General features: G+C 50.9%; 2 protein-coding genes across 2 annotated transcripts in view; one reads left to right on the forward strand and one right to left on the reverse strand.

The window, feature by feature from the left end:
* The first annotated feature begins 1,706 nt into the window (after positions 1-1,706).
* Positions 1,707-15,993, forward strand: ANKRD40 (ankyrin repeat domain 40). The gene is made up of 5 exons (XM_023243551.2): positions 1,707-1,961; positions 7,211-7,359; positions 8,517-9,002; positions 11,753-11,934; positions 13,504-15,993. The coding sequence occupies exons 1-5, from the start codon at positions 1,828-1,830 to the stop codon at positions 13,648-13,650; spliced, it is 1,098 nt and encodes a 365-aa protein (XP_023099319.2). The 5' UTR covers positions 1,707-1,827; the 3' UTR covers positions 13,651-15,993.
* Positions 15,994-17,736: 1,743 nt separating this feature from the next.
* Positions 17,737-25,242, reverse strand: part of ABCC3 (ATP binding cassette subfamily C member 3) — a 44,106-nt gene continuing 36,600 nt past the window's right edge. Inside the window, 5 exon segments of the mRNA XM_045044363.1 lie at positions 17,737-18,361; positions 20,867-21,061; positions 23,572-23,738; positions 24,298-24,456; positions 24,595-24,741. Coding sequence (XP_044900298.1) covers positions 18,253-18,361; positions 20,867-21,061; positions 23,572-23,738; positions 24,298-24,456; positions 24,595-24,741 — 777 coding nt within the window. The 3' untranslated portion in view covers positions 17,737-18,252.

A 25,242-nucleotide genomic window follows, 5' to 3' on the forward strand; every position in this document is an offset into this window, starting at 1 on the left:
ACTGATTTAACAGTTATTGTAGGGCACGTGCTCTAATCCTCTTAAGGAAGGATTCACAGACTTTGTCGTGCAGTCACTACCAATTTTTTAAAACTGCTTTTTAATTATTTATTTTTAAATTTACATCCAAGTTAGTTAGCATATAGTGCAACAATGATTTCAGGAATAGATTCCTTAATGCCGCTTACCCATTTAGCTCATCTCCCCCCCCCCCACAACCCCTCCAGTAACCCTCTGTTTTAAAACTGCTTTTTTTTTAAAAAAAAAAAGGATGCTACCTACTCCCCTGTCATTCAAATTATGTTAAAGGATCCACTTCCACTGCTCTGCACGTCAGCATCAGATGGAGCATCATGCTGGATCTGAGAATTAAAATTTAAATTGGGGGACAAATAAAAATGTAAACTCAAGCTGAGTTCCAATTTGCCTTGGGGTCAATTTAAGTGCGCAGTCAGTTTATATTCAGCACCACCTGGTGTGCACTGAGCCCAGTGTGAATTACTGTGTCATAATAAACAAACCTGGGTCTTCCTTAAACAGCAGCAAGAAAAATGCTTGCTGTGCAGACCCTGGACAGTCCCAAGAAAGGGAAATGAAAACCCCATGGCTAAAGTTATCCCTTCCTATTTCTCTCCTCTCTTTGTTCAGGTCTTCCTCCTTTCCATCACAGGGTTATTTCCTTAACATCCCCCGTCCGCATCTGCAAGGTTCCATCCTGTGCCACACTGGAAGATCTCTCTCTCTCCAAGACACCGGGCTGGGCAAAACAATATTTTGGCTTTGTCCTACTAGGTAGTAAACCGGTGCCAAACCAGGCTCTGAGCCTCATGAGACTGCTCAGGCAGGAGTCAGGCAAAACGCTGTGTATAATACACACCATAGCTCTCCCGGGAGATCCTGGCATCAGCACCAGGATAGATAACGCCACCGTCTCTGTGGTGTTCTTCTTTGCTTTCTTTTATCCTTACATGGCTTTCATGAAGAGTAATCAGTTATGGTTTATAATCAGAAATAAATTACAGTTTATAGACTCTGGGCACAATATAAATATTTTCCCTGAAAGCCAAGTTAGAAGAAATCGGTCTAAAACGAGATGTAAAACAACAGCGACTGAAATAAATATTCCAACTGGCTGGTCCTAAGCACTGTCAAAAGAAGAAAGAACAGTGTAATCTGTCTCTGCAATTATGGGCATATAATAGTAGGATCGTTTTCAGCCCATTTCCCCATCCTGCTGGGCAAGAGTTGGCTCAGATAAGGAAAAAGAGCCCAAAAAACACACTCTTGGGGCGCGGGGGGGGGGGGCGGTGTGAAGAAACACCAATTATTTCTGATGCCTGGTAAACAGCCTGCGCCAGAGGATAAGGCTTTTCTGGCTCTCAGCTATGCTTTCTTCTCTTTCCATGTGTCTGTCCTCCTCCTCTGAAGCTGCGGGGTGGGGACGTCTAAAAATAGTCCATGAATCACGGCAGATAATGTTGTGCAGCAGTTACATAAACAGCCAGCCCGGGCGCCGGGGCCGAGGGTAGGAACGGAAAAGATCTGGGTCAGGGTTGTCACTCCGAATAGGGTCCCCCGGAGTCGGCCTGCGGGAGGCGCGGCCGGGGCGGAGGCTGGGGCCTGCGGCCGGGAGCAGCCGGGGAGCGGCGGGCGGCGCGGCGGCGACGGCGGCGGCGGCGGGCGGGCGCAGCAGCCCCGGGCCGGGCGCGAGCAGGGCGGGCAAGCCCCGCGCGCTCCCCATGGCGGGGAGCGGGCCGCGGCGGCGGCGGCGCTGACGGGCCCGGGGCGGGGCGGGCGGCCGGCTGGGGCCTGGGCCCGAGGGGGAAGATGAGCGCTCTCCTAGAGCAGAAGGAGCAGCAGGAGAGGCTGCGGGAAGCCGCGGCCTTGGGGGACATTCGGGAGGTGCAGAAACTGGTGGAGAGCGGGGTGGATGTGAACTCCCAAAATGAGGTCAACGGCTGGTAAGTGGGGGAGCGGGGGAGGCCTAGGTCAGAGCAGCCGGCGGGGCCGGGGCGTCGGGGCGGGCGCCCATGACCGAGGCCCGGCGCAGGCTGCCGCCGCCCGCCAAGGCGTGGCCCAGCGTCTGGGCCTCCGAGGCCGTGAGCTCGCGAGGCCTGCCCGGGCCCCCTCCCCCCCCGCCCCCAGCCCCGCGCGGTGCCGTCGGGAGCGCGGCCTGCCCCAGTCCCCGCCCACGTGGTCCTCCCGGGGCAGCGCCCACCTGAGCCCCGGCCCCCCCTCCCCCTCCCGCCCCGCACCCCCGGGCTCGCTGGGCCGGAGCCCTGCTGGCTACGATTCGATTGATTCGCACGCTCGTACGGAGCTCACCCCACTTCGCGTGTGCGATTATTTTGCCGTAGGAGCTTCTGGAGAACACACCTGTGCAGAGCAAAAAGCATAAGCAACCGAGCGAATGTGAATCTTATAAATTAGCACCGTTTCTTTTCCCAAGACCGGAAAACAAAAACAAAAAAACCAAATCACTTTGCATCACTCTTCTGCCTCTCTGTTGCCTCACTGTAGCCTTGATATGCCGCTGCCTACCAGCTGCCTGTTGAGGGAAGACTTAACTCCTTTATCCCATAGAGTGTTTTGCCTTGTTTTCTTACTCCAATTTTAAATGCAGAATTTGAATTCAAGACTCCAGAGGCCGGCCCGCAAACTGAATCCTTCCCAATTAAATAAGGAGTCACATTTTAGGATGTGCCGGTCAGATTTTTAGTGTTAAGTTACTTACTGGATGTGGTATTATTCTGCCCTCTTCACATTTAAATTTAAATTTTTATTTGATCCAAGTCATGCCTAAGCAGCCTGTTTTTGCTAGCTTAGAGTTACAGTGAGTTTGGAAATATTTTATTTTTTTCAAGTGGCATCCGACATTTTGGAACTGAGAGGGACATTGGAGATGGGTCCAAGGGCAGAGAATAACCACACAGCTGTGACCCCAACCATGGTTTCCATGACTGCCTTGCAAAGTTGTCTACCTCTTATAGAAATCAGCTTGGATAGGGGCGCCTGGGTGGCGCAGTAAGCGTCCGACTTCAGCCAGGTCACGATCTCGTGGTCCATGAGTTCGAGCCCCGCGTCGGGCTCTGGGCTGATGGCTCAGAGCCTGGAGCCTGTTTCCGATTCTGTGTCTCCCTCTCTCTCCGCCCCTCCCCCGTTCATGCTCTGTCTCTCTCTGTCCCAAAAATAAATAAAACGTTGAAAAAAAAATTAAAAAAAAAATCAGCTTGGATAGCTGTGCAGAAGCCCAGGAAACAGACACTACTGCCTTTTGTTTTCTTTAAAAGTGTTTGCAAACAAGCTTGCCCTTTGGTGTGTACCTTCTCTGAGCATGGCTCTGTGGTTCACAAGCTGTGACTCACTGTTTTGGCAGTGGGAGGCGGTGTTGTATAGAGGAAGGAGCCTGGTCTTTCCCCGCAGACTCTCCCCATTCCTGCTTAGCTAATGCAACCTTCCTGAGTCACTTCATTTTCCAGTTATGTGAGAAGCGTGTTGTGACCATTGAAGGAGATGAAGCATTGTATAAATAGCTCACATTCCTGGAGTTTGCTCTGTGACACAAGCCAGGCTCTCTCGTTCACAATGACTCAAGAACAGAGTTGTTGTTATTCTCTCCATTTTACAGGTGAGGAAACTGAGGCCCAGAAAGATTAAGTAATTTCCCCAAGGTCATAGAATTTACTAGGAAGGAGCCCAGTATCTGATTCTAGACCCTGCTTTCCTAACCGTGACGCCTGCCACGTAGTAGGTGCTCAGTAAATGTAGGCTGAATCTGAAGCAACCTGAACAGGCTTCTCATAGATTTATCGGGGAAGATGTCTATTAAGGCACCTCATGTCGGAGGTTCAAGGTTGAATTCCTGATCTCCCCTCATCCCCCGGACTGCCCCAAGCCTGTTCCTCTGAGTCCTCCTCAGCTCAGCGTCTGACATGTTCAGCCCAGAACCCTTGATGCCCTCCTTGCCTCCTGTCTTTCCCTCACATTCCACATCCAGTGTGTCGGCTAATTCTGCCAGCCTCACCTACAGTTGTAGTCAGAATCTGACCACTTCTCGCTAACTCTGCCTCAACACTTCCGGTTACACAGCCACTGTTCTGGTGCCCGGATTCTTGCTGTAGCCACCACCACCACTCCCCCCCCCCCCCCCCCCCCCGCCGACTAGTCTTGCTTCCCCCATACGCTGTAGTCGTTTCTCAGCACAGCGGAGTGGAGGGATCCTGACCTAAAACAAGTCAAAAGTCGCATCATTTCACTCTGCTCAAAACCCTCTAATGGCCCCCATCACACTCTGAGTAAAAGCTCAGAGGGTCCTCGAATTTCTGCTTCCAGTCCCCATCGTCCTCCCTCTCTACCTCGAGGCCTCATCCCCGGACTTGCCCCCTCACTCCCCTCATTCTGCTCCCCTGGCCTCCTCCCTTTTCCTGAAATACCAGGCACAGTCCTGATGCAAGGCCTTTATGTTTTTTCTTCCAAGTCTGAAATGCTTTTCCTCCCTCACCTCTGTCAGGTCTTAGCTTAGATGTCACCTTGGTGAGCTTTCCTTTGCCCTCGATTTAAAATGGCACCATGCCCCTCCCCTGCCTCTGGCGTTCCCTGGTCCCTTCCCGTGTTTTATTGTCCCTGTAACATTTAATCACCAAAGCATACTGTTTGTTCTGCCTATTGCTGACTGCTTCTGTTTCCACTTCTGTAAAATGAAGGGAATGTCGATAATAGCACTTAACTCAAGGGTTGTTCAGAAGATTGACTCAGTTAATATAGATGAAGCCTTGGGGCGCCTGGGTGGCGCAGTCGGTTGGGCGTCCGACTTCAGCCAGGTCACGATCTCGCGGTCCGTGAGTCCGAGCCCCGCGTCGGGCTCTGGGCCGATGGCTCGGAGCCTGGAGCCTGTTTCCGATTCTGTGTCTCCCTCTCTTTCTGCCCCTCCCCCGTTCATGCTCTGTCTCTCTCTGTCCCAAAAAAAAAAAAAAAAAAAAAACGTTGAAAATATATATGAAGCCTTTAGAACAGCATCCCCCATGTAAAAAGCACTATATCTTTGTTAACTATTATTTTCTTATTATTAAGCAGCATGCTGGCATAGAACACTTAATCTCTAGCATAGAAAAGCCGAATGGTTACTGCTTTCACTTTGTAGTTGGTCAGTAACCACAATTTCAGCACTGATGAAGGATACCCAGCCCCTCCGGTCTGAAATACTTCCCAGGACTAACCAGATATTCTGACTGCAAATTCAAAGCTTGAAGAGTTAAATTTCAAAGATAGAGTTCCCATATCAGTTGTAATTCAAGGGTCGTGCGTACCCCGTGGCTTTAAGCAACAAGCATAATGGCTCATGAAAAAGCTGAAAATATTGCCTGGCTGCAATGGCTCTGAGTTATGGCTGCCCAGAGCCACGCAGGTCTGGACTGTAAGTGATGGCCACTCAGGGCACGTGGTTGTGGGGATCGTGCTGTGTTGCCTTAACAGCACTTTACATGGTGATGCTTTAGCTAGTTGGTTTTCCCGGAGTGTCTCAGACCCACTGGCAGTAAATTACCTTCTTCAGTCTCAAGCTTGTCATGAACAAGTGATTTACTACCAGCGAGTGAGCACTTTATTTCCAAAAGGGAACATATTTTTCTCATCATGCTCCATTCATTTTTGAATGCTCACTTATTATAATTATTCACTTTTCAAGCCCATGCCACAGAGATCCACAGACAAACACTCTCAGCTGCAGTTTGCCCACAATCAAGGATGTACTGGATCCTTCTGCCCGGACCAGTGTCCACCTTGTTCTTGGTTCCCTTGTTGAGCAATTAAGTACCTGTACGTCCAAGCAGACACTTCCTTATCTCCATGAGCTCGTATTTCAGAAGCAGAAGCAGCCTCTTCCCTTATTTTTCCCAAATTGGCAATCTTTTCTTTATAGAGTACACCTTAAAGGTACCTGGATAATCTAATTCTAATCAATAATAGTATGGAATATCCCTCTGAAACATTGGTGGAGTCCCAGCCAGCCGGACAAGCTAGCTTTCTGCAAGCCTGAAATGTTGAGGAGGCCAGGGCACATCACCTTCTCCCCGGAACCAAATGAACTTTATGGATAGTTGTACTTTGCAGGTTAGTGACCTAACTTAATCCTCACTACCGAACATTATTGTTCTGTTCTTTACCTTATCTGTACTTGGCTGGCAGCTCTGAAGAAATTTTCTCCATTCAATTAGAGAATTGGTGAGGACGTTTCAGAACAGAGGGGAGAAAGGATTTTCCTTCCACAATATCGTTCAGCTTTGGCAACCAGGGATGAATTTAGCAACTCCGAATCCCTTCATTTCTGTTTAAGATGGAGTTTTTACCAGCATGCTAATTATATTTCTACGCGGTGTTAAAATAATAGCCCTTCAGAGTGTGCATAATCCCTTCCTGTGTGTACAATAATAAATAATTAGTTTTACTTAAATGAGGCTAATATGTTAGAAGAGTTTGTTCTTGAAAATTTCGGTCGTTGGTGTACATTTTTCAAGTGCCTTAGGAATTAAAGCCTGTGCACAGTGCCTTACATTTAAGCAGATGAGGGTATGTTTGTAGCCTTCTGGAGAGAACTAGAGGATCCAAGTATTTTAAAAATGGAAATTTAAAGTGTGTGTGTGTGTGTGTGTGTGTGTGTGTGTGTGTGTGTGTGTGTCTCGGAAAGAAAAGGAAAAAGAATGAGCAACTGAGATTCAGCCGGGAATGTCTATGTAGCAATAATAATTTCAGCGGCAGAGCAAGCTGTAGATGATTATTACCCTGATAATATTTAATTTTCATGTGTCATTTGATGCATACGAAGCAAGTTTCCACTGTCCCTAAAAAGGAAAAGTGACACCATAAAAACATTTTAAAGAGACTGGGACAATCTAATGAGCGTTAGTGCTAGAAGACCTCTCAGCAATACCATTAGAGTTAACCAGCCAGCCTCCTGGAACTCCTCGAAATGAAAGCTCCTGGGATAAATTAGTTTTTCCCAAGGGTCAGAAATGAAAATAAAAAATAAGTGTTAAGCATGCTAAATATTTTGATCATCTGCTTTCCGAAAAGAAAAGATGAGGTTACCTGCCCGGTTTCCTGGTTCTAGCTGAGCTCTTAACAGGCTTGCATACATTTATTGACTAGCACCTGGAATTTGAAATCCCACCTCACCTCTTCTGTTTTTAACTCTTTTCTCCTTTTCTTCGGACAGGACCTGTTTACACTGGGCGTGTAAACGCAATCATGGTCAGGTGGTCTCTTACTTATTAAAATCAGGAGCTGACAAAGAGATTCTTACGACAAAAGGAGAAATGCCAGTCCAATTGACATCAAGGAGAGAAATCAGGAAGATCATGGGGGGTGAGTCTGTGTTGGGGGGCAACTTTCGATTTTGTCAAACTCATTTAAGACTTGTGGTCTCATTGGCTGTGTTCTTGATGCCAGTCGAACCACAAATCTGTTTTTATTTTTATTTATTTAAAAAAGGTTTTTTAACGCTTATTTATTATCAAGAGACAGAGAGAGACAGAGCATGAGCAGGGGAGGGGTGAGAGAGGGGGAGACACAGAATCCAAAGCAGGCTCCAGGCTCTGAGCTGTCAGCACAGAGCCACACACAGGGCTCAAACTCACGAACCGTGAGATCATGGCCTGAGCCGAAGTCGGACGCTTAACCGACTGAGACACCCAGGTGCCCCACAAATCTGTTTTTATTTTTTTTAAATTTTTATTATTATTATTTTTTAACCTTTATTTTTGAGACAGAGAGACAGAGCATGAACGGGGGAAGGTCAGAGAGAGGGAGACACAGAATCTGAAACAGGCTCCAGGCTCTGAGCTGTCAGCACAGAGCCCGACGCGGGGCTCGAACTCACAGACCGCGAGATCATGACCTGAGCCGAAGTCGGCCGCTTAACCGACTGAGCCACCCAGGTGCCCCCTTTTTTTTTTTTTTAATATTTTTTTTTCCCCACAAATCTGTTTTTAAAAGCAAAGGTAAGGGGTGCCTGGGTGGCTCAGTCGGTTGGGCATCCGACTTCAGCTCAGGTCATGATCTCACGGTTCGTGAGTTCGAGCCCCGCGTCGGGCTCTGTGCTGACAGCTGACAGCTCCGAGCCTGGAGCCTGCTTTGGGTTCTGTGTCTCCTTCTGTCTCTGCCCCTCCCCAACTTGTGCTCTGTCTCTTAAAAAATAAATAAATGTAAAAAAAAAAAAAATTTTTTTTTTTTTTTTAAAAAAGCCAAGGTAATACTACCGTGCCACGATAGTAATTCCATGTCATTTCCAGATAGGTAGGCATTATAAGGTTGTTGGTTTTTTTTTTAGTCTATTAAATTTAAGGCGATCAAAACGGTGATCATAAACCTAATGAAGCACTCTTTTGTCTTCTGATTTGAAGAGGCAGTAAACACGGAACAAAATATGCCATATACCAAAGGACACTAGCTTTCACAAGACACTCTCTTCCTGGTAATTTTTAAAGGGCTATGTAAATGTTATGCGTTTTCTTCTTTGTAAGTGGAAGAAGATGATGGTGACGACAGCCTCCCCCAGCTGAAGAAGGAGTCAGAACTGCCCTTTGTTCCCAACTATTTGGCCAACCCAGCCTTCCCTTTTCTCTACACCCCTGCGGCGGCAGAGGATGCGGCCCAGCTCCAGAACGGGGGCCCCTCCACACCTCCTGCGTCACCCCCTGTGGAAAGCACTCCTCCGCTGCTGCCTGCCGGGGAGCCTCCCCTGGTCGGGGCCTTTCCACGGGACCACGCCTCGTTGGCCCTGGTTCAGAACCGAGATGTGTCTGCCCCCTCTGCCATACTCCGAACACCAGAAAGCACAAAACCGGGTCCTGTCTGTCAGCCACCAGTGAGTCAGAGCCGCTCACTGTTCTCTTCTGTCCCGTCCAAGCCACCAGTGTCTCTGGAGCCTCAAAATGGGACATACGCAGGGCCAGCGCCAGCCTTCCAGCCATTTTTCTTCACGGGGGCATTTCCATTTAACATGCAAGGTAACCCTCCTCAGGAGACAGCCTCTGCGGGGTGGGGTGGGGAGGGCGCCCAGAGATCTAGCGTTTCACTCCCTGGTTTTTTTTTTGGGGGGGGGGTTGGGAGGATGGGATTTATGTCTGTATTTATTTATGTGGTTAGAGCCTAATTGTAAACTTGTAGAAGTTTTGCAAGACCACTCTAAGGAGCTCCCTTTAGCCAGACTCCTGTATTATTTACGTTTTGCCCTTTTACCTGCAGTGGTTAAGTGTGTATTTCCTAAGAGCAAGGAGAGTCTGTTACATAACCACAGTCCAGTGACCACATTGAGGAAATGTAACCTTGCTATAATACCATTCTCTAAGCCATCTGTGTTCTCTAATTCAGGCCATGTTTCAGTGTTGGTGCCCCCTGCAGCTCTCTGTGCTCCCTCCACCCCTGTCCTCTGCCCAGGGTCACCTGTCGCCTTTGCTTATCATACTGTTCCATTCTCCTTTCACCTGGAAGCTTCCTCAGCCCTTCTCTATCATTTTGGACCTCAGTATTTTTTGAAGCGTCCAGGCCAGGTACTGTGTAGAATATGATCTCCTATCTGGGCGTCTGGGTGGCTCAGTCAGTTAAGCCCGGCTCCTGATTTCTGCTCAGGTCACCATCTCACAGTTCGTGGGATCGAGCACCACATCAGGCTTTGTGCTGACAGTGCAGAGCCTGCTTGGGATTCTCGCTCTCTGTCCCTCCCCAGCTCACGTGGGCACTCTCTCTCTCTCTCAAGAATAAATAAATAAACTTAAAAGAATACGATCTCCTATTACCTTTCTCTAGGGACTATTTGATATTCTGTTGTAAAGAAGGTCCTTCCCTTCTCCTGCATTTAGATCAGTATGAACTCGTAGATTCTTTATTATTAGGTTATAATTTTGTTACTATCATCATCTTGATGTTCACATTATACCAGATCTGTCGAGAAGGAGCCCCTTGGAGCCAGTTCTCACATCGCTTGGACACATGCCATCATTCTTGGAGCATTTCCTTACTTTTTGGTGCAGCAAGAGGGCTCCAGGCTCCTAGTGTCACTTTCCCTGCTCCCGCCCCGGAGGCAGCCATTTCTCTGAGGAGCCCTTGTTCTTTCTGGCAGAGAATGGTGTTCAGAAACTAGGATGTGGACACCAGGTGCCCTTATGCTCCAGGGGTGTCATGTCTTCCAGGCCTACACAGAGGACAAAGCCAGGAAAGAAAGAGAAAGAAAGAAAGAGAGAAAGAGAGAAAGAGAGAAAGAGAGAAAGAGAGAAAGAGAGAAAGAGAGAAAGAGAGGGAGGGAGGGAGGAAGGAAGGAAGGAAGGAGCAAACAAATACCCGTATACAGTCATAGTTACATTTCTTCCTATGTTTCTGTATCTATTTCTCTTTATAAAAATATTAAAAACAAGTTCCTCCTGATCCCTCCCATTCCAGATAGACACCCCGGGGCACAGTCTAGTCTTACCTTTACTATTTCTTTTTTTTTTCTTTTTTTTTTATTGTTTTCTTTATTTTTGAGAGAGAGAGAGAGAGAGACAGAGTGCAAGCGGGGGAAGGGCAGAGAGAGAGGGAGACACAGAATCTGAAGCGGGCTCCAGGCTCCCAGCTGACAGCACAGAGCCCGACACGGGGCTCGAACTCACGAACCCTGAGATCATGACCTGAACTGAAGTCAATGCTTAACCGACTGAGCCACTCAGGCATCCCCCCTTTACTTTTTCTGTGTAAGTAACTCCCTCACTTTCTGGTTTGAGGACCTGCTGTTATATGTGCTGATAACAGTGACCTGGGGGTGCTCTGAGAGATTCCTATAGAAGGAGCAAAACAGAACCACCAAACCCACGTAGGTATTTGACTTGGGCCATCTTGGCAGCCAGGCTCAGAATTTAAGGGCAGACCGCTTAGATCCCCGACCCTAAAGTAATAGTGCTTATTTACTCCCCACCCAGACTCCTTCCTTGTTGAGGCATGCTGCATTCAAATCATAGACTGTCATTTTTATTAATAGCTTGTCTTTTTGCTCTTCTACTGTGTATCGCAAGGAATTTCATATTTCTTTCTTTTTTTTTTTTTTTTAATTTTTAAAATGTGTATCTTAGAGAGAGAGCGTGAGCAGGGGAGGGACAGAGGGAGAGGGAGACACAGAATCAAAACAGGCTCCAGGCTCTGAGCTGCCAGCACAGAGCCCGGCACAGGTCTCGAACCCACAAACCGTGAGACCATGACCTGAGCCAAAGTCGGACACTCAACCGACTGAGCCACCCAGGCGCCCCAGGAATTTCATATTCCATAAATACCTTTAGATTCGCAATTATTAAATCCTTTTAGAGTAACTCGTATCCCATCTCTTGCCTGTGCCTTCTTTCCACTCCTCTTCCCCTGCTTATGTGTGGTTCGATACCCACACCCGTTCGTAAGCCTTTACCTACTCAGCACCAGCAGCAGAAGTTAATTATCCTTCACCACACTGGATGGTTGTCTCCCCCCGAACACACACCCCTTTTACTTTGTGAACCACAGTTCTCGATGTAGGGAAGACAGTGCAGGAAACTGCCACCAGAGCCACAACTGGGGCTGAGCAAAACCCTGCTGACGGTGCTTAGTTTTCTCATTGGGTGGCGCGGGCCTCCGGCACAGGGCATGATTATGTATAACCAGCTTCTGGAAAAGATCTTAAATTACATCGACTGACTATGCAGGAACCATTCATTAACATTTCTCCCTGTTTCCCGCCCCCCCCCCCCCCCGGCCCTAGAGCTGGTACTCAAGGTGAGGATTCAGAACCCATCTCTTCGAGAAAATGATTTCATTGAAATTGAACTGGACCGACAGGAGCTCACCTATCAAGAGTTGCTCAGAGTGAGTTGCTGTGAGCTGGGTGTTAATCCAGATCAAGTGGAGAAGATCAGAAAGTTACCCAATACCCTGGTAAGAAAGGTAAGAGAGGTCTGAGCAGTTGCTTGCTTTTTGCATTTGGAAAATACCCAGCTTCCTCCTTGGCTGGATGAGTCATAGTCGAGAACTGAGAAGAGAAGAGAAAAGGGGCAAAGGGTGGTTTTCCAGATGAGCTTTCTTTCCCTCTCCTGGTCGACAGGGACATGACATTTTTGAAGGCGGTAGCATAGCAGAGAGAATTTTCTGAATTACCGTTCCGTGTACCTGGTTTTGGTTGTTTGTGTAGTGACACGTGAGGATTACACTATCGCATCTTGGAGCACCTGGGGAAAACTGGTCTGAATGGCCTCTCCCTCCAAGTCCAAGGTGCGCTCATCCTGCAGTAGCTGCCGTTCAGGGCTGCCACCCTCCCATCCTCCAGGCAGCCCAACTCACGCCCCCGGGGACTTCCCAGCACAGTCACCAATGGGCACAGTCACCAGTGGCCTGCCACAGGGATTTTCTTTTTTTTTTTTTTTTAATGTTTGTTTATTTTTGAGACAGAGACAAAGACAGAGTGTGAGCAGAGGAGGGGCAGAGAGAGAGAGAGAAAGAGACACACACACACACACACACACACACACAATCTGAAGCAGGCTCCAGGCTCTGAGCCATCAGCACAGAGCCCCGTGTGGGGCTCGAACTCACAAACCAGGAGATCACGACCTGAGCCAAAGTCAGACACTTAACTGACTGAGCCACCCCAGGCTCTCCTCTTCTAGGCTTTAAAATGACCTAAGAGGGGCGCCTGGATGGCTCAGTCAGTTAAGCATCCGACTCTTGATCTTGGCTCAGGTCATGATCCCACAGGTTTGCGAGTTCAAGCTAGGCATCAGGTTGTGCACTGTCAGTGCAGAGCCTGCTTGGGATTCTCTCTCTCCCTGTCTCTCTGTCCCTCCCTTGCTTGTGCTCTCTCTCGCTCACAGAATAAATAAATAAACTTAAAAAACGTTTTTACAAACAAACAAGCAAACAAACAAGTAAATAAATAAATAGAGCTAAGGTACTGGTGTCAACATAACACCTCAAACATACAGAGACAAGTGGCCCTTCATTTTTTTTTAAAGGTTTTTATTTTTTTAATTTTTTTTCAACGTTTTTTATTTATTTTTGGGACAGAGAGAGACAGAGCATGAACGGGGGAGGGCCAGAGAGAGAGGGAGACACAGAATCGGAAACAGGCTCCAGGCTCCGAGCCATCAGCCCAGAGCCTGACGCGGGGCTGGAACTCACGGACCGCGGGATCGTGACCTGGCTGAAGTCGGACGCTTAACCGACTGCGCCACCCAGGCGCCCCTCATTTTTTTTTTTTTAAAGAGAGACAGAGAGAGAGAGAGAGAGAGAGAGAGAGAGAGAGAGAGAGGATATGAGTGGGGGAGCGGTAAAGGGACAGGGAGAGGGAAAAACCCAAGCAGGCTCCATGCCCAGTGCAGAGCCCGACACGGGGCTCTCCCCCACGAACGTGAGATCATGACCTGAGCCAAAATCAAGAGTGGGACGCTCGACCGACTGAGCCACCCAGGCGCCCCGACAAGCGGCTCCTCTTAATGGGCTTAACCCATTTTGTTTTAGGACAAAGACGTTGCTCGACTCCAAGATTTCCAGGAGCTGGAACTGGTTTTAATGATAAGCGAAAACAATTTCCTGTTCCGAAATGCTGCGTCCACACTGACTGAAAGACCTTGCTACAACAGGAGAGCTTCTAAACTGACGTACTAAGTTCAGCAGGGACTTTTATCGCTGAGTATTGTGACAGTGCGCGTCACCTCCGGGCCAAGGACGAGCCATGGATCTAAATGTCTTGGGCGCCCAGGAGGGCCCCGGTGCCACTGCGTCGTCTACACTAACATCGTTCTGCCATGTTAGGGAGCCCCTGACCCCCCGCAGCGGTGCCACTCTTCCACGCCTCTTGGTGCACAATAAACCTCCTGCTTGAAGCGGTGAACAGCGGAGAAGCTGGAGAGGCCGAAGCCGGCGCTTCTGAGCCCCTGTTTCCCGTGCCCAAGCTAAGTGAGCCGTCTCAGCAGAAGCGGAGAGGGAGCGGAGCGCGGCTGTCGCCCCTCCTGCGGACAGTGCACCTGCAGGGCTTTCTTGGGACTTGCACGCTCACCGCTCTCCTAAGTGTGAACCGGCTAGAGGGGAAATTGGGGAAAGCACACTGGACAGATGATTTCTAGCGCGACTTGGGGCTGTGAGGTTTCACATAACATATTTACCAATGTTACTCAGGTTTAAAGTATTTAAGACTACAGTTACCTAGTTGTAAATATGCTGTTAACCAAAAGAGCTGCCCCTCCCCCTCTTTGCCCTTTGTGAACACTCAAGACTGCTTCTCTGTCTCCCGTGTCCGCCTTTGCCTGGACAGTCGTCTCTGCATCGACTCTGTGGTCACTAGAGGGCTCTCTGATGCTTTCCAAAAGAGCAGCCGCTTTTTTTTTTTTTTTTCTTTTTCTTTTTTTCTTTTCTTTTCTTTAAACCTCTGAAGTGATTCCTGGCCTCTCCGTGTTTAACCGCACCGTCCGAGAAGAGCACGAACATCGCCGGCCCGTGTTCCCTACTTGCGTTCCCCACTAGGCACGAAAAGCAATTTTTGAAACCGAATCTGTTGCTGTTTTCCAGGTGATTGTGGGAAACTGAGCTAAAGGAGTTAGCGTCTTTATTTTTGTATCAAAGATAAAGGTTATTTTGAAATTCCTAGGGTTTTTACACAACTCCGAAATCTGTTGCTTTTGTAAACAAATTGTTTGCCCTTAGGCCTCCCCCACCACCACCCACCCATCCGCTTCACCGAGGCGGTTTGTGAGCCTGCCAGGCTTTGTTCTGGAAAACACCTGATTACACTCTTGAGCACGGCCTAGGCCTACGAGAAATTTTAGAAATTTTCGTAAGGAACGCCTTCAAGAGTTCCCTTCCTTTCTTTCGGTGTCATTAACGTTAAAAGAGCCACTGTCTTGTCGAAACCAACAGCTTCACTTTAGAAATAAGAATGAGCACACTCAGACGAACAGGAGGGCAGGGGTTCGAAGCCAGCTGTCGAAGAGCATCCCTGCTGTCTTAAGCTTTTTCCCCATAGTGCCTAAATAGTTTCCAAAGAAACTTAACTTCCTAACTGTGTTAATTTTATTGGAACGCTGCGATTGATTGCTGACGGAGCGAGAGCATGCAGACGACGTCAATGGAGGAGAACGCTGGGCCGAGATAATGGCCTCCTGTGGCTGCCTCAGTGCTGAGCTGAGGTCGAGGCCGTCCTCAAGGCCGGCTTTGTGGAATCACTCCGTTCAGTGAGTACACCTTAGTCCACCGATTCCTGATGGTGACTCACTCACCCTTGTACGGTGTTCGCACAGCAGAGTCAGACTCCGCAGGGAAGTTACTTATTACCCCTTCCCTGAAGTGCTTTAAAGAAGAAACCGCCCTGGTGGTTCAACCAATCGGAAGCTAGTTTACCGAGACATACTAACCTTCTTTCCTTCCCTTTGGAAAAAGTGACAGTTTACTGATAACACTAAGGCTAGCTCTATCCTGGCAGAAATAAATCCGGTATTAATTCATGTCTAAATCACTGGGGTTAAAACTCGTCTAACCATTTAGATCAATTAGAGACTCAGAAGCAGTGGAGGTCCAGGCCGGGAGGTGGCCTACCGAGTGGCTGCAGGGCATTCCCCCCCCCCCCCCCAACCAGGTTCAGAAACTGGCGAGGGCGAGGGAGAGGCTTGGCGTCTCAGGTGAGGGATGAGCCCGACACTGTCCTCCCTTCTCCCTTGTAAAGTCCTCTGTGGTCACCTGACTCCCGCCTAAGGCGGTTGGATGAGACTGACAGTTGCCGGTAGGTGAGTTTAAAGTCTTAATCTATGCATTCAGAGAAATATTTTTATATGCTTTGTGTAATTTATAACAAGGATTTTTTTTTTAGCTTTGTTAACTGTGAATTCACCCCCCCTCCACTGCATATTTAAAGCATGTGTTCACACCGTGTGTAAACATTCACCGAAGATTGTTTTCTTTGTGCATTGCCGACTGTTCAAACATAACCAGTATTATTAAAATTAAAATATTAACGAACCGAGCCCATATTCTTTCATTTGGGCCTCCTAAGCAGCACTGTGCTCCTAATCACCGGGGGTTCGAGTTGTCGGACAGTCCCGGGGACACGGTGCTCTAGGGGAAAAATCGGAGGGACCGTTCGCCCAGCTGAGGCTCCTCCGTCTTGCTGCCACCAAGGGGCTCGTGCCCGTCAGTGGCACCCGCAGACACTTTGTGCAGCGCCTTTCCTCCCGGCTCTCAGCGGCCAGCTTCCTTTCCCCGGAGGAGGTGAGCCGGCTAGATGGAGGTCATCCTCTAGTGACCACATTTTTCGATTAGCCTATTTACTTTATGCAACCGAGCCTCTCCTTTGGGCTGCCGGCACCTGTCAGGGCCTCCACGAGCTCAGAAACAGACTCCCAAGGCAGGAGAGGAAGTGACAGCCTCGCACCTTCAGATCTTTAGCTGAGCGTGATGCCGAATGAATCTGCGTTTCTGTTGGGTCAGGGCAGCTAGAACCTCACAAAGCAGACGTCATGCCAAATTGGCCTAATAAATCAGGGAGCATAGCAGAGACCTTTTCTTAGCACCAAGGAGAGGCAGAATAATTTGGGCATTTGGGCTTTCATACTCGCTTTATCACAAGGATGGAAGTCTTCTTCTCTACCCTCATAAACATCCCGGGCAGAAACAGGCTGCCAAAAAAAATGTGATTAACCTTTAACAAATGGTTCTGCAGCACAGGCTGACCCAATACATACAAGAAAACCAGATCAAAGGAGCCATCTCCGCACCTACTGCAAACCATTTAGGGAAGAAAGACAAACTATCCCCTACAACCCGTCACATCATGCCAAGCAGAAAGGTCGAGGAAACCAGAGGGTCAGACACCGGAAAACTCAGTAAGGTAACAAAGGGAAGAGATCCGTTCCAAATTTCCAAATACGCCTTGTGCCGGGTGGACTCTGACCCACAGGAAATGAACACTCTGTCGGTTTGCTCAAAACCAAATGTAATTCAGCCCCTCGTCTTGCTTATTGGCCCGAGACTGTCAGGGCCAGGGGCGCCTCTGGGCTGTTCTGTGCTCTCACGTGCAGCTTTGGCCACATTGAGGAAGACGAATGGCCCTGAGGCCTCGCTGGTTACGAGGACCTGTCTGGAATAGACTTGTTTTTTGTTTTTTGTTTTTTTTTTCAGTTTATTTATTGGCAGATGAAGAGAGTGAGCGGGGAGGGGCAGGGAGACAGGGAGAGACAGAATCCCAAGCAGGCTCCGCGCCGTTGCCACAAAGCTTGATGCGGGGCTTGAACTCACAAACCAGGAGATGATGGCCTGAGTGGAGATCAAGAGTCAGACAATTAACCGACTGAGCCACCCAGGCGTCCCTGGCATAGACTACTAAAGGAGCAAGGGAGTAAAAGGCACCACGCACATCCCAGCCCCTAGAGAAGCAGGCTTGGAGGTCTGAGGGATGGCATGAGAGGGAGGCGTTCACAACAGCCTTCCCAAGAGGCCTCGGGTCCGATTTCAGGGGCTTTATTTCTCGCCTTTGCACAGTATCTGCACAGCAGAGCAGGAACTACTGGCAATTACCCAGTGACTTTTGGCTGTAAAGACAATATTTCTAGCCAAAAGCTCTGGAGACTGAAGTTTTCAGATAATCCCAGCCATGTAGATAGATGTACATAAAGTCTGCCTCCACCTCTCTCCCTCCCTCCCTGCCCCCTGCAAAGGCCCTAACCCCCAAACCTTATGAACAGGCAGAGAAAGGCTGCATCGGGGTATACGTATTGTTGACCATGTCGCTTTATTTCATCAGTGCTCCATTTTTAATGGATTCAGGCCAGCACCCCAGAGTACAGGACTCAGTTCCTAAGGACACCCTGACCCGGCAGTCTGCTGTTCCAGGAGGAAAAAGCTTTACTTTAAAAAAAAAAAAAAAAATCCTTCTGAGTAGAAAATACAAAAAAATCAGACAGAGTGGAGAGGTCATTCCATGAAATGACTGAAAACAGCACAGCGTGGCAAGAACACTAGGTTGGGAATCAGGAGACCCCGGGCACCAGTCTGGGCTCTGCCTCAAACTAGCTGTGGCCTCGGGCCCGGAGTTCACCTCTTGGGCCCCACTTCCTCATCTAAAGCATTTAGCACAATTATTCTGTGAGGCACTTTGCAGGGCAAGAATCTAGCAAATGCCTCCAGTGTTTGCCATCAAGTCCATCCTGCAGACGTGCTTGGTGTCTTTTTCTCTCCTGATGAAAGCCAGCAATGGCCAGGAGCAAGTCCCAGGAATATGTTTTAGACAAGTCCAGCGTCTCTGGCCATCCCGTAGAAGATGCCTCTGGCTGCGATGACGTTGGCTGGAGAATCGAATTCAGCTACTGTCCCTCTGTCCAGGACAAGGACCCTAGCCAAAGAAAAGAAGTGGTCAGGTCTCCATCAGTTTCGACCTGGCCCTTACCGCCCAACTCTGCCCTTCTGGGTCCTGCTCAGGCCCTGCGGGGACATGCCAACCCTCCTGCTTCGGGAGACCCACCCAACACAGCCACTAGGCCACATGTGCACGCTCGCAAGGCTGGTTATTTTAGCCGCTCCGTTTGCTCTCCTAGCAGATGAGACCGTTTCTGGGATCAAACATAAGGTTCCTATTCATCTCTGCTCTTCGGGCCTCTGAAAACCTTCCCTAATGAGCCCTTCCCTCAACCGGGGTCACAGGACCGTGCGCAGGGAGCCACGGGCCTGTGCGCTGGGCCCTGTGCGCTCCTACCTGCTTTGTGCCAACTCACAAAGGCACACGGCAGGAAACTGGGCTGCACCGAGGCCTGACACTGGAATCTGGGACTTTGGCTGCATATCTGGTTGCTGCTGATGGATGGATCTACACACACACACTCACACACACACACACACAGAGTCAGGTCTGGGCCTGGGATTAGAATCCCCTGCCAATCAAGCACGGGGTGCACCTGGTGCAGGGCTAACAGCCTGACTCCTGGGGTGAGGCAGGAGCGGAAAGGGCTCGGCGAGATGCTCCTGGATGGGAAGGGATGGGCCTCACTCTGTTCCCTTACCTACAGGGCTCCCGGAAACACGTCCTGGGAAGGAGTGTGTCTGTGCACATCTCTGCCTGGTCACTGCCCGAACGAGCCCGGGAGATGCCCCTCCTCCCTTCAGTGGTTTCTCACTGTTCCCTAGGGTACCGACTGCTTCCCCAGGGTCCTCAAAGTGCAGCAGAGTGGGACCTGTCCCTCTGTCCTCCTCATCTTGCCTCCACTGCCCCCTTCCCCCTCTGCACTCCGGCCTCATGTGCCTTCCTACCTTTGCCTGAAATTTGTATCCGTACCCCATCTCCTCGCCCACTCCCCAACTCTTACTCATCCTGTAGGGCCTGGCTGGTGCTTCCTTTCCTTAGGAAAGATAGTGTCCTGGCTGCCCTGTGTGGATTGGCTTTCTCTCCTACATACACATACCCCTGCTTCCTTCCCGCAGGCTCTCCTTACACGTTTGATAGCAGGAGTATTTGATTAATTTCTGCCAGTCCCACTAGAATGAATGAACTCCCAGCCTCCAAGGTTGGTTTGAGCCTTCTACCCTCAGGGCTACCAGTGACCGCCGTCTTCAGTTAGGCCTGAGAACAGATCCTCTCAGCCCACCCCTGTCCCTTGTCTGGACCCAAGGCCTGGCACCTCTGTCTGTCCTCTCTTCTCTCAGTGGGGGCCTGGATAGGGGTGGGGTAGGGATGGAACAGACAGACGGTAGCGTTGGGCATTCTCGGCTTGGTTCCCAAGCCCCTGGGGGCTGTGTGGGGACACTTCTGAGGCAGGGACAAGGTCTGCCCATTGCCCTATCCAAGGCATCCTCCCTACCTCCCCGTGCCTGGAGACGTTTATTGTGTGAATAAAGCCTTATTGATGTACTCCCACCACACTCCTTCGACACAGATTTATCTCAGCTTCCTCCTCTTCCTCCTTCTGAGCTCCCACATCTCCAAGGGGGCCAGTCTGCCAGGCCACTGCCACGTCACTTCCGTGAGGCTTCTGATCCCCCTGCCCCTGACCTTGTCCTCCAGCCATCACACCTTAACGTTGGACACAGTGAGGGAAGAGGTCCCAGATTTTTCTTTTGGCTGAGTGGCTGCCTCCCCAGGGAAGGCGTGAGATTCCCCAGGGCAAGGCCCTTGCCCTAATCCTTAGAGGAGGTTATGGTAAGAGGCTGGGGGAGAAACTAACACTTTCCAGGGTCGCCTGCATTTGAAACGCTTCATTTCGTTGACTCCTTACAACAACCCCAAGAGAGAGGTTCTGCACCTTGCCCAAGGTCACACAGCAGTCAGCAGCTGCTGGGGCTGGGGCTCAGCCCTCCGCTCTCTCACCACAGGGTGTCTGCTCCTGAGGGTCCAGGCTGTCAGGGTCCAGCCCTCTGAGGCAGGGACTCTAGCATCATGCACTTCTGTTAGCGGCTTCCCCACCTGTACACCCAGCTCGGATTGTGGGAGCGACATACAAAGGGATGGCCACGCGGGCCCTCTAAAGATGCAGGGTGCTCAGGGAGTGAGGGTTTTGTCATGAAGGACCCGGTTCCACCTCATAGCATTAACAGAGGGGGGCAGGGAGGCAGCGTGGGCACAATTCACGATGCCTAGGGAGCCCCAGTGTGCCCCTTCCCTGCACGTTGGTGACCTCAAAGTGTCCCGTATGTCTCAGAAAATATCGCTGTGCCCACCGTGGGTAGATGACTCCACTCTGTCCTGCCCCTTATCTATAACTTGAGAAGCCCTGCTCTGTCCCCCATGCCCTAGACAATCCCATGAGCTCTCCCGTGTCCAGGTAATCTGCATGCCCCTTCCTGGTGACCGAGATGACCTCACCAGGTTCCCCCCACCGCCCCCCCGCGCTGGGTTCTGGTGCCCCACCTGGTGCAGTCTATGATGGTGTCGAGCCAGTGTGGAATGGTCAGCACCGTGCAGTTCTCAAACTGGGTGCGGACGGTAGCCCGGATGAGGTCGTCAGTCTCCAGGTCCATGGCAGCCGTGGCCTCGTCTAAAACCAGGATGTGGCTCCTGTGGAGCCCGGCTCGGGCCAGGCACACGAGCTGGCGCTGGCCCACGCTGGGAACGGGCAAGGCAGGCATCTCGAGCTGGGTGCCCCCACCTGCCCCCAGGCAGGACTCCCTGAACTGCTTCTGTCTGCATTCCTTCCCAAAGGCCCAGGACTGGCTTTCTGTCTAACTTCTCCCATTTCTGCCTCAGCCCAGTCCTCCTGGAACACGGAGTCACGGAGATCTGGATCCCACAGGGCTGATGAGGGGTCTGGGGTAGAGCAGTGCTCAACAACACTGTGAAATCCCGGTCTGTCTCTGGCACCCCCGGCTTCCTCCTTCTGTGTCTTTTTCCCTGTCCTCGCTCCTCAGCTAGTGCCATGATGCTTCTCTGCTTCTATCAGTCATTTACACTCTAGGAAGAACACACCTAAATGGCTCTTCCCGGATATTTGCACGCATTGTCATCTTGCCGAGCCCAATGTCACACAATCCAGACAGTCATCTCCCAGCCCCATGGGGGAATACAGGCCAGGGCTCTGTTGTGAGGACAAGAAGGGTCAGGGACACGGGGACTCCCGAGTCTGGTCACTGGGGAGGTGGAGGAGAGGTGGGGCGCATACCTTCAACCTCTTGCCTTGGAAGCCAGAGCTAGTGAACAAAGCGAGGCTGTGTTCCCAACCACAGAGGCTGCTATAACCCCACACCCAAGGACAAATACCTCAGCCTTTCCCAAAGGGGTGAGTCACCGCAGCCCAAGTGAAGGCCAGGCTCTCTCGCTGGCCCATTCCCGCAGCTAATGAAGGTTCTGGCATCAGAGTGAGCCTCCAGCTAGAACTCAGGGCTGATTTATGGTAGGACTGGCACAGGATGCAAGTTCTGCTTATTAAAGCGGCTACAAGCTCAGTGAGGGGGGAGGGGGGAGCCGACCTGTCTCAGACCCTGGCAGACGGAGCGGGGGAGGGGATGGAGGGGAAGCTCCAGGAGAGGTGCTGACAGCAAGCAGAGGTAGGAAAATGGAGCAAAGCCAGCTCTGGGTGCAGGGTCTGGAAGCTTGTGCTTATCCACCAGCCACCCCAACACGGCTGCGTAAACGAAATCCCGTTGAAGGGCATAGTCAGTCTCCCGGGACTAGCAGGGGAAGTGGGGGGCGGGGGGCAGGGCCATCCCACGCATGGCTGTGACACAGCGATGAAGGGTTTGGGGCAAAAGGCCTGGCTTCCCTGAGTCCCTGCCCCCCCCCCTTCTTGCTAGCTGAGACGCTTTGGGCAATCATTTTATGCATTGGAGCCTCATTCCTGGCCCACAGGACTGCAGCAAAGATTAAACAAGATAGCGGATGCCAACGTTCTTTGAACGCTATTAAGTGCTGAGCGAATGTAAAGGTTTTTGTTTTTGTTTTTGAGGTCTGGAGAGAGTCCATGGGTGTGGACCCAGCAGACTAATACGAAGAAGAATAAAATAGCTAAATATCTCAGGAGTGTATCCAGGCTAAGTGCTTTCTATTTCATCCCAATGACCTCAAGACTGCTCTGTCCAAACGATAGCCACTGGCCACGTGTGGCTATGGAGCACTTGAAATGCGGCTGGTCTAAATTGGGATGTACCGTAAAGGTAAAAGTCCACACGGGCGGGGGGGGGGTTCAAACTTAGTATGAAAAAAATGTAAAATATCCCTAATAATTTTTATATCAATTACTTGTTGAAATGGCAACATTTTAGATAGACGGGGATAAATGAAGTACACTTTTCAAATGTATTCCATCTATTTCTTTTCTTTTCTACCTGCTCCTTTTTCTTTTTTTAATTGTGGCTACTGGAAAAAAATTTAATTACACATACGTGGCTCACATTATATTTTTTAGTGGGCAGCACGGTGCAAAAAGGTATGGGACTGCTATTATCCCCATTTTAAAGGGAAGGAAGAGGTAGAACAGAGAGGTTAAGCAACTTGCCCCCAAAGCACACAGCTAACACAGGTGTGGGAATCAATCGCAAGCCTTTAGACTTAGTAAGAAGTGACTCCCGGCCCTCCCTGCTGCACAGCCCGGGGGCTGTGGATACAACACTGGGGTGCTAAGAAAGCAAAGAAGGGCTTGGAGAGCTCACTTCGCTCACTCGGAAACTTCAGAAGGACTTGCCGAGCCATCTTGGGAAATATCTGTGAGCTACCTAATGCACTGTAGGTTTTGCTCTTACCTGATCCAAGGGCTCAGTACAGACCCCCACCCCAGGCCAAGCACAGCATTGACAACCTCGCAGGACAGGACTGACTATGGTTTTGGAATCTCCCGGTTCCAATCCCAGGCATGCCTTCACCCAGCTAGGTGACTTTGGCTCCGCCTCAGTGTTCTCATCCGCAGAGGGGGACCATCACCACCTCGGGAGCTTGTGTGAGGCGTCAGTGAGATCCCACAGAATATGTTCAATACGAAACAACAGCCCCGCCCCCCTCCCCCGAGCGCCCCCAGACCGAGACGGGAGTAGGGAGGGGGCTGTGGCCTGGACTCTGTGTCATTTGATACGAAGTCTTCTACCCCTCGGGTTGCTGGTTCTGATCCACCCAACCCCAGCCGTTACCTGAGATTCTCCCCTCCCTCGGAGCACTGGAAGTCCAGGCCCTCCGGCTGCGAGCCCACAAAGGTGTGCAGGTGGGAAAGCTCCAAGGCTCGCCATAGATCTGCCTCTGAGTAATACCCAAAGGGGTCCAGGTTCATACGTAGGGACGCGGAGAACAGGAAGGGGTCCTGGCGACACAACAAGGTCTCGGAAGAGGGCCGTTCAGGCCCCCTCAGGAGCCATGGGTCCCAGGGCCAGAGAAAAAGAAAGGAATTTGGGGCAGCGTTTCCTATTCTGTCCCCAGCCCTCCAGGAGGGAGGCAAAGGGCAGATAAATGCCTGTGGGGAAGCGATAAACCCCAGCTTTGCCAATCAAAGTTGTCCACCAAAGCAGACAGAGGAACTGCTAATCTGACTCCAAAACGTCCAGTCAGCAGAAAGAAACACCCCAGAGGAGCTAGAAAAAGTGAAATGCAATTCCGAGTGGGGAAACAGGCAGACCAGGACAGAGCGTCTCAGGGGGATGGGGTACTTGAAGGGTCCTGCGATCCTGGTCTCAACTGGTAGCCCAGGTGGCCGGAGGGCAGCGTCTGATGGGGCCAGGATAGTCTGACCCCTTTCAGATCCATGACAGGTGGCTGCTCAGACGGAGGTCCGGGGCCTGGACTTCAAGCTACAAAGCAGGGTGGGGCCTGCTCCTCCAACCCCCAGGGCTGCTCAGTGCGGCCAGTCCGTGGCAGGCTTGTACCTGGGGGATGACGGTCAGCTGAGGACGCAGGTCGTGGAGTCCCATATCTGCCACGTTGAGGCCGTCGATGCGGATTTCACCTTCCGTGGCCTCCAGGATGCGGAACAGGCAGAGGGTCATGGACGATTTGCCGGCCCCGGTGCGGCCCACGATCCCCGCCTGGAGGGAGTGAGGGGGGCTTTCAGGGGGCGGGAGGAGTCAGCAGGCATCTCCAGGGCCGCCAGGCTTCTGGGCTGCGGCACCTGCTCTCCCAAACGCTGTGGCCGCGTCCCCGGCACAAACCCACCCCTCGCGTACCTTCTCACCACTGTGCACGCACAGACTCAGGCTCCTCAGCACCAGCTCCAGGCCCGGCCGGTAGCGCACAGAGAAGTTCCAGAACTCCACTTCGCCCCGCAGGGACCAGCCCGCGGGAGGACAGCCGCCCTCCACCACCCAGGGGGCCTGGCCCAGCGGGGAGGATGGGTCTGCGTCAGGGTGGCCCCTCTTCTGCAGCCGGGCCCTCTCCCACTCTCTCCTCGGAGCCTGAGCTCCTCTCCCTGCCTGCCCTAGCTCCCTGAGTGGCCACTCTGTGACAGCTACCGGGGTCACAAGTCACAAGGTACTGCGCAATGGAGGGGCACACCATCAACAAATAAGCACATCTGTGTAATGTAGCAAAGTGCCAAGTGCTGAGAAGTGCTTGGTGTTGTAGAAGTACAGGGTGGTCATGGAAGGCTTCCTGGAGGAGGTGATACTCAAAGACCCAAAGCAGGGTGGGGGAGGTGACAAGCCAAGTAAATATCTGGGGTAAGGGCATGCCAGGCAGAGGGCACAGAAAGCGTGAATACCTCTCCAGATGTGTTCTGGAGCCTAGTGACAAAGTGAGAGGTAGGAGACAGATAGTGGGTGGCCCCCTCATGAAGGGCTTTGCAGGCCATTTTAAGAACCATGGTTTTGTTTTTG

The sequence above is a fragment of the Felis catus genome, chromosome E1, assembly GCF_018350175.1.
Source record: "Felis catus isolate Fca126 chromosome E1, F.catus_Fca126_mat1.0, whole genome shotgun sequence".
Taxonomy (NCBI): Eukaryota; Metazoa; Chordata; class Mammalia; order Carnivora; family Felidae; genus Felis; species Felis catus.